The sequence below is a fragment of the Spea bombifrons genome, chromosome 8, assembly GCF_027358695.1.
Source record: "Spea bombifrons isolate aSpeBom1 chromosome 8, aSpeBom1.2.pri, whole genome shotgun sequence".
Lineage (NCBI taxonomy): Eukaryota > Metazoa > Chordata > Amphibia > Anura > Pelobatidae > Spea > Spea bombifrons.
Genome location: NC_071094.1, coordinates 357,073 through 369,990, shown reverse-complemented (window position 1 = coordinate 369,990; position 12,918 = coordinate 357,073). Strand labels below are relative to the sequence as shown.

At 54.4% G+C, this 12,918-nt stretch overlaps 2 protein-coding genes and 2 long non-coding RNA genes across 22 annotated transcripts; 2 read left to right on the top strand and 2 right to left on the bottom strand.

The window, feature by feature from the left end:
* Window positions 1-87: 87 nt before the first annotated feature.
* On the top strand, window positions 88-2,663 carry LOC128504041 (uncharacterized). The gene is made up of 3 exons (XR_008355313.1): window positions 88-166; window positions 1,472-1,820; window positions 2,567-2,663. It is a non-coding gene; the product is annotated as an uncharacterized LOC128504041 (long non-coding RNA).
* A 3,339-nt stretch (window positions 2,664-6,002) lies between these two features.
* LOC128503401 (uncharacterized) lies at window positions 6,003-8,168 on the top strand. The gene is made up of 3 exons (XM_053473478.1): window positions 6,003-6,131; window positions 6,884-7,473; window positions 7,780-8,168. Exons 1-3 carry the CDS (start codon window positions 6,063-6,065, stop codon window positions 8,063-8,065), a joined length of 945 nt encoding a protein of 314 aa, XP_053329453.1. The 5' UTR covers window positions 6,003-6,062; the 3' UTR covers window positions 8,066-8,168.
* LOC128503402 (uncharacterized) lies at window positions 8,051-9,035 on the bottom strand. 19 transcript variants are annotated; one of them, XR_008355235.1, is made up of 7 exons: window positions 8,842-8,908; window positions 8,658-8,718; window positions 8,581-8,610; window positions 8,429-8,549; window positions 8,306-8,367; window positions 8,199-8,275; window positions 8,051-8,168 (listed from the first exon to the last, which is right to left on the bottom strand). It is a non-coding gene; the product is annotated as an uncharacterized LOC128503402 (long non-coding RNA). The 19 variants fall into 19 exon arrangements; XR_008355238.1 differs by having other exon boundaries at window positions 8,306-8,428; window positions 8,489-8,601; window positions 8,678-8,701; window positions 8,903-9,035; XR_008355233.1 differs by having other exon boundaries at window positions 8,306-8,458; window positions 8,489-8,601; window positions 8,678-8,718.
* Window positions 9,036-9,921: 886 nt separating this feature from the next.
* Window positions 9,922-11,359, bottom strand: LOC128503422 (LHFPL tetraspan subfamily member 3 protein-like). Its single transcript, XM_053473502.1, has 3 exons — window positions 10,975-11,359; window positions 10,499-10,735; window positions 9,922-10,225 (listed from the first exon to the last, which is right to left on the bottom strand). Exons 1-3 carry the CDS (start codon window positions 11,351-11,353, stop codon window positions 10,203-10,205), a joined length of 639 nt encoding a protein of 212 aa, XP_053329477.1. The 5' UTR covers window positions 11,354-11,359; the 3' UTR covers window positions 9,922-10,202.
* Window positions 11,360-12,918: the final 1,559 nt, after the last annotated feature.

The following is a 12,918-nucleotide window of genomic DNA, read 5'->3' as shown; positions in this document are numbered from 1 at the left end:
CTCTCTCTCATTCTCCCCTCTCTCATTCTCCCCCCTCTCTCTCTCTGTCTCTCTCCCCCCCCTCTCAGGATGTAGTGACGCCGACCCATTTAACACCATTTAGTGTGAGGCTGGAGAGGGTGTGAAAGGAGAGATCACTGGGATCCGCTCCACCGAGGCAGCAACGGTGAGTAAACCTGTAAGTGTGAGTGTGAGCGGACACGACAGCCTACACTACAAGTATTTTATAGTTTGTGTCGCTGTGTGTGTGTCACTGTGTGTGTCACTGTGTGTGTGTGTCACTGTGTGTGTCGCTGTGTGTGTCACTGTGTGTGTGTGTCACTGTGTGTGTGTCACTGTGTGTGTGTCGCTGTGTGTGTGTCGCTGTGTGTGTCGTTGTGTGTGTGTCGCTGTGTGTGTGTGTCGCTGTGTGTGTCGCTGTGTGTGTGTCGCTGTGTGTGTCACTGTGTGTGTGTCGCCGTGTGTGTCACTGTGTGTGTGTCACTGTGTGTGTCGTTGAGTGTGTCGCTGTGTGTGTGTCGCTGTGTGTATCACTGTGTGTGTGTCGCTGAGTGTGTCGCTGTGTGTGTGTCGCTGTGTGTGTCACTGTGTGTGTCACTGTGTGTGTGTCGCTGAGTGTGTCGCTCTGTGTGTGTTGCTGTGTGTGAGTGTCGCTGTGGGTGTCGCTGTGTGTGTTCCCTCTGCCACCCTCTAAATGAAATGCCCTGCCGCGGGGGTCTCGCTCCGGTTGGTTGGCTCCGGTTGGTTGGCTCCGGTTGGTTGGCTCGGGGTGATTGACTCCGGGTGATTGACTCCGGTTGGTTGGCTCCGGGTGATTGGCTCCGGTTGGTTGGCTCGGGGTGATTGACTCCGGGTGATTGACTCCGGTTGGTTGGCTCCGGGTGATTGGCTCCGGTTTGTTGGCTCCGGTTGGTTGGCTCGGGGTGATTGGCTCGGGGTGATTGGCTCCGGGTGATTGGCTCCGGTTGGTTGGCTCGGGGTGATTGGCTCCGGTTGGTTGGCTCCGGGTGATTGGCTCCGGGTGATTGGCTCCAGGTGATTGGCTCCGGTTGGTTGGCTCAGGGTGATTGACTCCGGGTGATTGACTCCGGTTGGTTGGCTCCGGGTGATTGGCTCCGGTTGGTTGGCTCCGGGTGATTGGCTCCGGTTGGTTGGCTCCGGTTTGTTGGCTCCGGTTGGTTGGCTCCGGGTGATTGGCTCCGGTTGGTTGGCTCCGGGTGATTGGCTCCGTTTGGTTGGCTCCGGTTGGTTGGCTCCAGGTGATTGGCTCCGGTTGGTTGGCTCTGGTTGGTTGGCTCCGGGTGATTGGCTCCGGTTGGTTGGCCTGGGGTGATTGGCTCCGTTTGGTTGGCTCCGGTTGGTTGGCTCCGGTTGGTTGGCTCCGGGTGATTGGCTCCGGTTGGTTGGCTCTGGTTGGTTGGCTCCGGTTGATTGGCTCCGGGTGATTGGCTCCGGTTGGTTGCCCCCGCAGGTTGCCCGGTATGGTCGAGGCGTCTCCCGGCAGCTCTGAGGCATCGGTGAGAACTCCAGGGCGTCTCCCAGGGACCAAAACTTGTGTGAGGCTCGCCGGAGAAGAAGCCCGGATGGATCCAGGTATGGAGTTTGTCTCCGGCGGCGGAACGCAGAGTCCCGGCCTCACCGTCACGTCCCGCTCCTTTTTTCTCCCCCAGGCGCCGTGACGACAGCACCTCCCGTCCAGCAGCTCCATCGGGGGCCGGAGCCCAACGTGACCAAGCAAGAGAGCAGAAGACCATCCGGCAGGAGGAACCCACAGGGCCCCAAACCGTCAGCCAGGCACCTAGAGGAGGCAGCGGGGGATGGTGAGCAGCCCGGGGTGGGGCAGATTGTGACGGTGGGGTATTTGGGAGGGCTGAGATGACGAGAGGGACCCTGGCGGTTGTCATCTGTCTCTTTTAACACCTCGACCTTCACTGTCTCTCCCTCTGCAGTTTCGGACTTTGCAGCCTCTCTGCTTCTTGCCTGTCTCTTCTGCCACTTCTCAGACTGTCTCGTCCTGCTCCCGGGGACCTGCGGTCTCGGCGTGCGCTGTCTATGTTCCTCGCTGCCTAGTGGTTGTCTCTGTGGCCCCGCGGAGCTCTGCTGCTGTCACTGCTCGTCCTGTGATAGCGTAGACTGTGGCTTGGTGGACGTGTGTCAGCACAGCGCCGAGTGCCTGGAGCTGGCCATGGAGGTCTCGGCGCTCTGTAACCACTAACCCCAGAGCTGTCTACCAATCCGTGGCCCTGAAGCGTTCCATTTTATGGGTAAATACGATTTATGCCCCAGTGGGGTGTGTGATGAGACTTCCCTGTATGGAGACCCCAAGACTTGGGTTTAAGGGGACACTAATGTGACAGGCAGTGAGTGCAACTGTCTAGAAAGAGAGAGACAGACAAACATTGCCGTGCGGCCAGGAGACAGACAGAGACGTCACTGTACTGACAGGAGACAGAGAGCTCTACCTCTCTCTGCGGTCTCATAGATTATGAACTTATGTTTTTATCACGACTCCCCTCTCTGTCTGTCTCATGGATGCATGCTGATGCCTCTCTGTCTCTCTCTTTAGACAGCTGCGCTCTCTGTCTTCTGGCCACCCTGTTCTGCGAGGTCTCTGTGCTGTGTTCGTCTCTCCCGGGCTGTGTGAGCTGCGGTCCGTGCGGCTGCGGAGCTTGGTGCGGCTGTCTCTCGGAGAGCGCTCCGTGTGAGCCGGGCTGCGTGCTGCTGGGCGAGACGTGCCGCTCCTCCGACTGCCTCGACATCTTTCTGGAGTGCTGCGCGCTCTGCTTCCCGTCGTGATTGGTGGCGGCAGCACCTGTCGGCGAGACCATCCAATGAGACGCTTGGAAATGCTGTCCACCTTTCAGCGCCGTGGGGGAGGCAGTTCTGGCACTCAAGGGGTAAAAAAGAAACGCATCTCTAATACCCCCGAACAGCTGCAAATACCCCCGCCGGCCAGAGACCCCCCACAAGACCCCCAGTTTATAAAATATCCAGAGATGTCCTTATCAGGTCGGTATTAACCATTTGAGCTCCGCAGTGCATGGTGAGTTAAGGGTTAAGCTTGTGATTGCTGGGTGGGCACTCACAGCCCCAAAGCCCACCGGCTGTTATGTGTTTGTTACCCGAGGCCACGGCTGATGAGATAAGACCCCTTCCTGCTGGTATTTTCCATGCCGGACCCCCTGTCTGTACAGGAAGGGCTGGGAGAATCCTGTTGATTTCAGATAATCACCCCGGCCCCCCACCGGCCCCCGCGGCCCCCGACGGGCTGTAAATACAGAATACCAAAGTGTTTCTTCCCATCATAAAATCCATCATCACTTCCAACGCATTACCGAACTCATTACTGCCATTATCCCCACTCACTGCGGCCGGGAGCCACGAACATCACGTCACCCTCAATCAGGGAGAAACACGCACACTCAGGGGAGAAACATGCACACTCAAAGGAGAAACGCACACTCAAAGGAGAAGCACGCACACTCAAAAGAGAAACGCACACTCAAAGGAGAAACGCGCACACTCAAAGGAGAAACGCACACTCAAAGGAGGAATACGCACACTTAGGGGAGGAATACACAAACTCAAAGGAGAAACACGCACACTCAAAGGAGAAACACGCACACTCAAAGGAAGAATACGCACACTCAAAGGAGAAACACGCACACTCAAAGGAGAAACACGCACACTCAAAGGAGGAATACACACACTCAAAGGAGGAATACACACACTCAAAGGAGAAACATACACACTCAAAGGAGAAACACGCACACTCAAAGGAGGAATACGCACACTCATAGGAGAAACATGCACACTCAGGGGAGAAACACGCACACTCAAAGGAGGAATACGCACACTCAGGGGAGAAACACGCACACTCAAAGGAGTAATACGCACACTCAAGGGAGTGTGACCCTCAGTTAATGGGCAGGTCCATTAGATTGCAAGCTTTTCACCCAACACCATGCCTACGGCAGACTAAGCATGCGCCGGATCCTGTGACGCTCTATGAGTTCGAGCCGCTGATGTTATGGCACCCAGCAGTTTGTTTGATGCATTCGTGTAACGGGGGTCTCCCAGCCGCCTCCTGCCCCTTTCAGATTCGGGGGCTGCCGCTAAAATAATATTTGTGATGTTTTGTGTTTTTCATGAATAGCCCCTCCCCGGGGTAAAATACTTTACATGTAAACCCTGTTATTCCTCCCCTACGTGCCTGTAACCTTGTACTGCTGGCGTTTCCCGTTATGTTACTTTGTGTCAATAAAGCTTTATTGTTACTTATTAAAAAAAGTTTTTTTTTCTGGAATGAGGTGATTTTTTTATATGAAATGCCTTTCACCACACCCCCTAAAACAATAAATAATAATAAAACAAGTGCCCCCTCTGGCCATGTGACGTGGGTAGTTAATATCTCCCCCCCTTTGTCTGGGTGCAGTTCAGTCGGTCCCCTGCGGGGGCAGCAGACGGCTCGTCACGCAGCGATCGCTGTCCGGTGCTGAAATCTCCGCATTTAATTCATCTAAAGAGCGACCCCCTTATTACTCCCTGGGTGTAGTATTGGGGTCTCTGGGACTGGGGGGTAGTATTGGGGTCTCTGGGACTGGGGGGTAGTATTGGGGTCTCTGGGACTGCGGGGTGGCAGTGCGGGCCCCTGAATGCAGTGTAGTAGTGGGCTATACATACTGACAGTAAAGCTCTATATCGTATTAGGAGGGGTATCTGCGTGCGGGGAGGGGTATCTGTGTATTAGGAGGGGTATCTGTGTGCGGGGAGGGGCATCTGTTTATTAGGAGGGGTATCTGTGTATTAGGAGGGGTATCTGTGTGCGGGGTATCTGTGTATTAGGAGGGGTATCTGTGTGCGGGGAGGGGTATCTGCGTGCGGGGAGGTGTATCTGTGTGTTCGGGTAGCGGTATCTGCGTGCAGGGAGGGGTATCTGTGTATTAGGAGTGGTATCTGTGTGCGGGGAGGGGTATCTGTGTATTAGGAGGGGTATCTGTGTGCGGGGAGGGGTATCTGTGTATTAGGAGGGGTATCTGTATGCGGGTATCTGTGTATTAGGAGGGGTATCTGTGTATTAGGAGGAGTATCTGTGTGCGGGGAGGGGTATCTGTGTATTAGGAGGGGTATCTGCGTGCAGGGAGGGGTATCTGTGTATTAGGAGTGGTATCTGTGTGCGGGGAGGTGTATCTGTGTATTAGGAGGGGTATCTGTGTGCGGGGAGGGGTATCTGTGTATTAGGAGGGGTATCTGTATGCGGGTATCTGTGTATTAGGAGGGGTATCTGTGTATTAGGAGGAGTATCTGTGTGCGGGGAGGGGTATCTGTGTATTAGGAGGGATATCTGTGTGCGGGGAGGGGTATCTGTGTATTAGGAGGGGTATCTGTGTGCGGGGAGGGGTATCTGTGTATTAGGAGGGGTATCTGTGTATTAGGAGGGGTATCTGTGTTTTAGGAGGGATATCTGTGTGCGGGGAGGGGTATCTGTGTATTAGGAGGGATATCTGTGTGCGGGGAGGGGTATCCGTGTATTAGGAGGGGTATCTGTGTGCGGGGAGGGGTATCTGCGTGCGGGGAGGTGTATCTGTGTATTAGGAGGGATACCTGTGTGCGGGGAGGGGTATCTGTGTATTAGGAGGGTTATCTGTGTGTGGGGAGGGGTATCTGTGTATTAGGAGGGATATCTGTGTGCGGGGAGGGGTATCTGTGTATAAGGAGGGGTATCTGTGTGCGGGGAGGGGTATCTGTGTGTGGGGAGGGGTATCTGTGTATTAGGAGGGATATCTGTGTGCGGGGAGGGGTATCTGTGTATTAGGAGGGGTATCTGCGTGCGGGGAGGGGTATCTGCGTGCGGGGAGGGGTATCTGTGTGTTCGGGGAGGGGTATCTGCTTGCGGGGAGGGGGATGCAGCGGCGGGGGGTGGAGGCTCAGCTGCTGTCACAATGCAGTGGAGGGGGGGGCTGCGGGGGGGAGTGTCCCCTCCCCCCGTGTCTTCGCTGTCTTCTCGGTAGCCGTCTCAGTAGTCACAGCTCGTCGTCTCGGGGCAGCCTCATTCTGCAGGGATGTTGGGCCCGCATGTCCTGCTGGTGGCTGTCACTGTCTGTGCGTCTGTCCTGGGGACTCTTGGCAAGGTCAGTGTCCGTTTGTCCACCTCTCTGTCTGTCCGCGTCCCTCTGGGAGCAGATACCCCGGGGTCGGGGGATAAGATCAGCCCCCCAGTGATATGATTATAGATTGTCAGCTCATGCGCGCGGGGCCCCTTCCACTCTATCCTAATGGTAACATCGCTCCGGCGTCTGCTGGCGCTATACAACAATAAAATGCTCCATTGTTCCTCCAGAGCCCCCTCCTCCCATATACACCCTGTGCCTGAATCCCCCTCACCCTGCCACCAAATGCCACGGACCCCCTATGAGGTGAAGCCCTAATTATGTGGCCCTGTCACATTCTGCCCCGTGGGTCTGTAATGCCCCGGGGAGCGCCTGCCATCATCCAGCTAATTAGCAGTAATGACATTTCTGTTACGCGGCTGCAGAGAGACAGCAGGAGATCTGCGAGAGAGAGACGGGATGAGACAGGAAGGGCCTGTGACTGCGTGACAGGGAGAGGGGGCCGGGGGTTATAGGGTATTAAGCATGATGCCGCGGCAGCTCTCAGGGTATATGCGATGGTGCTGCGTTCAGGCAGGTCTCTCTCTCTATATATATATGTGATCAGGGCGGGTCCCAGTATATATATAGAGAGAGTGTTGGGGTGGTAGAACACAGGATGGAGGTCCTGATGGGGGTCTCATACTATCCCGAAGTATCAGTAATATGATAATTCATATCAACCCCTACGTGAGTCGATTGCCCCATGGTGCCACTCTGCTCTTCTCTCCCAGCCCCTGCTTGGTGTTTCCCATGATGACCTTGGGATACGGCGCGTCCGTAGGAGCCTCCCGGCGAGCGGCCCATACGAGGCCGACGTGTTGTCCTATTTGCCAGCAGAGAATTTGCGTAACGAGCCTTTATACCCCGATATAAGCCAAGCGATGCTGGCCCGGCTCGCTGCCTACCCCCAAGAGGAGCTGCTCGCTCAGGCTTTGGAGAGGATGGCGTCCCGAAGAGTGGAACCCAACCAGGAGAACCTCTCCTTCCAGCAGCTGCTAGAAGACGGTCAGCGCAGGGAGAAGGAGAACGTCTACCTGGCCAACCTCCTTCACTTGTGGAACCAGATCGGCCAGGGCAGAGGATACCCGGAGCAGCTACAGGGTCTCCGAGGACCCCTGAAGCCCGAGGGGGACGTCCAGAGGACCTACCAGAACTACGACGAGAACGGCGCGGGCTCCGTGCGGCCGCCGCTCTCCAGGAACCAGATGGCCCAAGCCCTGAGCCATTATCGGCAGGACGGGCCGTACGATGTGGGCGCATTTCGCATGCAGCCGGAGGAGCCCAGTGATGAAGGCGTCCCCGTGGATGAGGAAATGCTAAGGTGAGAAGGAGGGCGCCGTGGTCTTGAGGTGGGGAGGGGGTTCGTAAGACACAAAAAACCCAACTTCCCAAAATTATTGTTATTATCTTTTATTTATGAACCGCCAACAATTCACGCCGCGGCAAAATGTGCCCCACCTGGGGTCGGCGGCAGTTCCCCTGGAGATCCTGTCATTAATGGGGGTAGTTAAGTGACACAGCGTCGGCGTGATGCTTGCGTGGATTTTCGGGGCAGTCTGTGAGGGGCCACTTCCCAGGGCCCATCATGGCATGTAGCGTGTTCAATAATCACATGTTGTCTTTGTAGGTACTTGGTCACTCGTGTCCTCTCAGCCATGAGTGAGGCCGAGATGCCGCAGCGGATCGCACCCCCTCCCGGCCGCCGCATGCGCCGCTCCACTGACCAGGAGATTAACGGAGATTTCACCTCCAACCTTCTTCGTGTGAAACGATTGGACGATGACCCTGATGCAGACTACGAATCCGCAGGGCTCCTCCGCAGGAAGCGGATCGATGGGGATCTGGAGACCCGGCCCAAACACTTCCCGGACCAAAGGGTTACCGAGCAGCTGCTGAGATACCTCCCCAACTAACAGTCTACACGTATAGCCTCTACATTATCTATACATACACACCTCTACCCCTATATAACCTATACATACACACTCATACCCTATATCACCTATACATACACACCTATACCCTATATCACCTATACATACACACTCATACCCTATATCACCTATACATACACACCTCTACCCCTATATTACCTATACATATACACTCATACCCTATATCGCCTATACATACACACTCATACCCTATATCACCTATACATACACACATCTACCCCTATATTACCTATACATATACACTTATACCCCTATATCACCTATACATACAGACTCATACCCTATATCACCTACACAAAAACACCTATACCCCTATATTACCTATACATACAGACTCATACCCTATATCAACTATACATACAGACTCATACCCTATATCACCTATACATACATACCTATACCCCTATATTACCTATACATACACACTCATACCCTATATCACCTATACACACACACTGATACCCCTATATTACCTATACATACATACCTATACCCTATATCACCTATACCCCCATATCACCTATACATACACACTCATACCCTATATCACCTATACATACACACTCATACCCCATATCACCTATACATACACACCTCTACCCCTATATCACCTATACATACACACTCATACCCCATATCACCTATACATACACACTCATACCCCTATATTACCTATACATACACACACTCATACCCTATATCACCTATACATACACACTCATACCCTATATCACCTATACATACACACTGATACCCCTATATTACCTATACATACACACCTATACCCTATATCACCTATACCCCCATATTACCTATACATACACACCAGCCCCGCTCTGCAGCTTTGTGGTAGATACGTGTTGCTCTGCATACTGTTCACGCCGCGCTGAATGTACCGAGACGGATGCAAAGTGCTCTGCAAACAGGAATCATTCATTCCGCTCTGTGTATCGCAAACTGTACCGCGCTGCGCGTTTAGCTACATAAAGCTCTGCATCTGTACACGGCTCCGCCATGTCATCGTCTGTTTAATGAACGTTTAATGTTTAATGAGGGTATCCGGGGGATTGGCATGTTTGGGGTTTGATATTGTGGGTCTCTGGAGCGGGGGTATCTTGGGGTATCTGGTGCTTTTTGATGCTCCATATGGGTGAAGGTACTAGAGTGTTGGGAGTCATCGCTGCGAGAGGGTTTGGCGACGTTTCTGGAGCGTTTCTGATTACATTTAGCAGTTTGATTTGCTGAATATTTGCAGATTCTGGGGGAATTTGGCTCCCTAGGGGTATTACACAGAGAGGCTCTGCCAGTAGTTGCCCCGGCCAGCTCTCCAGCAGGGGTGGTTGATCAGAGACTCTGACCTGATGCAGATCGGGTCTGCTTATTGTACAGCACTCCAGAATATGTGGGAACCATATCATTAACCTGACCCGGAGGGGGGTATTTGGGGGGTTAATGCACATACCCCCCATTTAAACATTTACTATGAGCTGCCCCTACATTTACAAAAATAAAATATAGTTGGCAGAAGGTGGACGCCAGCATTTTATGGCATGATAAGGGTTTTAACATGGTCTGCTGGGGGGGGGGGGCGGTGTCAGAATGCCGCACACACACGTTACACGTCACACGCTGGCCCGGTATCTGCCCCGGTACCCACCCTCACTGGGTTACCAAACTGTCAAATGTGGCTAAAAAGTCCGTCAAATCACAGGGCCGCTCGCGAAACGCCACGGATCCCACCAGGAACGGAAGAGCCACCGTGGCAAATAATGCGTTTCCCACAATAAAAAATAAGAAGAACTGATACATTTGGTACAAAGTGAAGTGGATATTTATTGTAACGTGAATAACGAGGGGAAAATTGCAAGGGGAACAGACAAGCAGGGGACACTGGGTTCCTGGCAGAGGACACAGGGGCCAAGGCAGACCACACAGAGTCTAAGGCAGAGCACACAGGGGCCAAGGCAGAGCACACAAGGTGCCAGCCAGAGGTACAGATAACACAGAAGACGGTAGGAGAGCCGAGCTAGCCAATGGCAGGGAAGAGAAGGCAGAGCAGCAAGAGCTATCAGCACCAATATGGTCTCGCGGCTCCTCAGGGGAGGGATTTGGATAAACCTGAAAGCAGAAGGAGAGGAGATGAGGAGGAGCTTGAGCCTTTCTGGCCAATGAAGGAATGGGAGGTCACCATGGACAGTGCAAGGGCATCTGACGCGACAGGGAGTACTGGTCCATGATAAAGGGGCAACAGGGCACAATGAAACGTCGGGGGTCAGCATGGAAGTTCATGAACAAATAATTAGGGTTCCGGAGGGTGCTGTCAGCAGGGCCGGGGGTATCAGCTCCCCCAGTGTGGTCAGCTTGAGGGCATTTGGGGGAATCCCCACTCACCTTGCTTGTTGCTTTTGATGTCATTTGGATGAAGAGTATCTTGTCGTTTCCCAAGCGTGAACCCCAATATGGACAGAACCAGCGCATCTAGAGCCCCCAATATGGCCAGAAGGAACCCCCAGTGCATGGAGCAGCCCCCCAACTCGTATCTGTCAGAGCGATAATCACAGAGGCCGCGGACGGCAGGAGAATCGAGGCCGTCGGGGAAGAGGAGGCAGGCGAGAGCCTGGCAGGAGGCTGCGACAAAGAAAGAGCCTGAACCATACGGGTGCGCACCCCTGAAACTGTACCCCACTACTGACCCCCAAAATACCAAAGCCCCTGAAATACTGAACCCCATTAACGAACCCCAAAATACCAAACCCCTGAAATACTGAAACCCAACACTGCCCCCCAATACCGCCCCCTGACATAAGGAACCCCACTACTGAACCCCAAACATACTGAACCCCATTACCCCAATGCTCTGTAATTACCGGCGCTCAGCTGCAGCCAGGCACACAGTTTGTAGACAGTCCCAGAACGACAGAACCACAGGAGTCCGACGCAGCCCAGACTGAGCAGAACCAGCAGCAGAGCCCCCACCATGAACCCCGCAGCCGTTTGGAAGGGTGGAAGAGGCTGCAGGGACCCCGGGGACCCCCGGCACTCGGCACCCAAATCGGACTCTTCACACACCTCATACAGGCCAAAGTGGCCCCTGCCCTGCGCCCCAAGAACCCACGCAGGCTGCAGCAGCACCACAACCTCCAGCACGGAGAGGAACAGCGTGCAGGACCCCCACAGCGCCGTCACAGCGCGCCCATTCCTGACGAAGTCTGTGTCATATAACGAAGCATGTTCCAGGGCGTCCATGGCAGACACCTGCAACAATACGGCACATCACATAACAACCGCACACGATGACACAGTCTGCCCCCTCCGGCACTGCACATACGCAAAGTGACACACACACACAAAGTGATACACAGCCTGCCCCCCCCGTTACTACACACACACAGCTACACACAGCCTGTCCCTCCGTTACCACACACACAGTGACACACAGCCTGTCCCCCCGTTACTATCCACACACACAGCGACACAGAGCCTGTCCCCCCGTTACTACACACACACACACAGCGACACACAGCCTGTCCCCCCGTTACTACACACACACCGACACACAGCCTGTCCCCCCGTTACTACACACACACAGCGACACACAGCCTGTCCCCCCGTTACTACACACACACACAGCGACACACAGCCTGTCCCCCCGTTACTACACACACACAGCGACACACAGCCTGTCCCCCCGTTACTACACACACACCGACACACAGCCTGTCCCCCTATTACTACACACACACACACACAGCGACACAGAGCCTGTCCCCCCGTTACTATCCACACACCGACACACAGCCTGTCCCCCCGTTACTACACACACAGCGACACAGAGCCTGTCCCCCCGTTACTATCCACACACACAGCGACACACAGCCTGTCCCCCCGTTACTACACACACACCGACACACAGCCTGTCCCCCCGTTACTATCCACACACACAGCGACACACAGCCTGTCCCCCCGTTACTACACACGCACAGCCTGTCCCCCTATTACTACACACACACACACACAGCGACACACAGCCTGTCCCCCCGTTACTATACACACAGTGACACACAGCCTGTCCCCCCATTACTACACACACACACACAGCGACACAGAGCCTGTCCCCCCGTTACTATCCACACACCGACACACAGCCTGTCTCCCCGTTACTACACACACACAGCCTGTCCCCCATTACTACACACACACACACACAGCGACACACAGCCTGTCCCCCCGTTACTATACACACAGTGACACACAGCCTGTCCCCCCATTACTATACACACACACACAGCGACACACAGCCTGTCCCCGTTACTATCCACACAGCGACACACAGCCTGTCCCCCCGTTACTACACACACACACAGCGACACACAGCCTGTCCCCCCGTTACAACACACACACACAGCGACACACAGCCTGTCCCCCCGTTACTACACACACACACACAGCGACACACAGCCTGTCCCCCCGTTACTACACACACACAGCGACACACAGCCTGTCCCCCCGTTACTACACACACACAGCGACACACAGCCTGTCCCCCCGTTACTACACACACACAGTGACGAATAGCCTGTCCCCCCATTACTACACACACAGCGACACACAGCCTGTCCCCCCGTTAGTACACACACAGCGACACACAGCCTGTCCCCCCATTACTACACACACACAGTGACGAATAGCCTGTCCCCCCATTACTACACACACACACACAGCGACACACAGCCTGTCCCCCCGTTAGTACACACACAGCGACACACAGCCTGTCCCCCCATTACTATACACACATCGACACACAGCCTGTC

Bases quoted from the DNA above. Each gene is read 5' to 3' on its own strand.
- LOC128503401 (XM_053473478.1), top strand. From the start codon at position 6,063: ATGTTGGGCCCGCATGTCCTGCTGGTGGCTGTCACTGTCTGTGCGTCT. The intron at 6,132-6,883 runs GTCAGTGTCCGT...CTTCTCTCCCAG, and splicing joins TCCTGGGGACTCTTGGCAAG to CCCCTGCTTGGTGTTTCCCA. The intron at 7,474-7,779 runs GTGAGAAGGAGG...TTGTCTTTGTAG, and splicing joins GTGGATGAGGAAATGCTAAG to GTACTTGGTCACTCGTGTCC.
- LOC128503422 (XM_053473502.1), bottom strand. From the start codon at position 11,353: ATGGACGCCCTGGAACATGCTTCGTTATATGACACAGACTTCGTCAGG. The intron at 10,736-10,974 runs GTAATTACAGAG...TCTTTGTCGCAG, and splicing joins CTGGCTGCAGCTGAGCGCCG to CCTCCTGCCAGGCTCTCGCC. The intron at 10,226-10,498 runs GTGAGTGGGGAT...TTCTGCTTTCAG, and splicing joins CATCAAAAGCAACAAGCAAG to GTTTATCCAAATCCCTCCCC.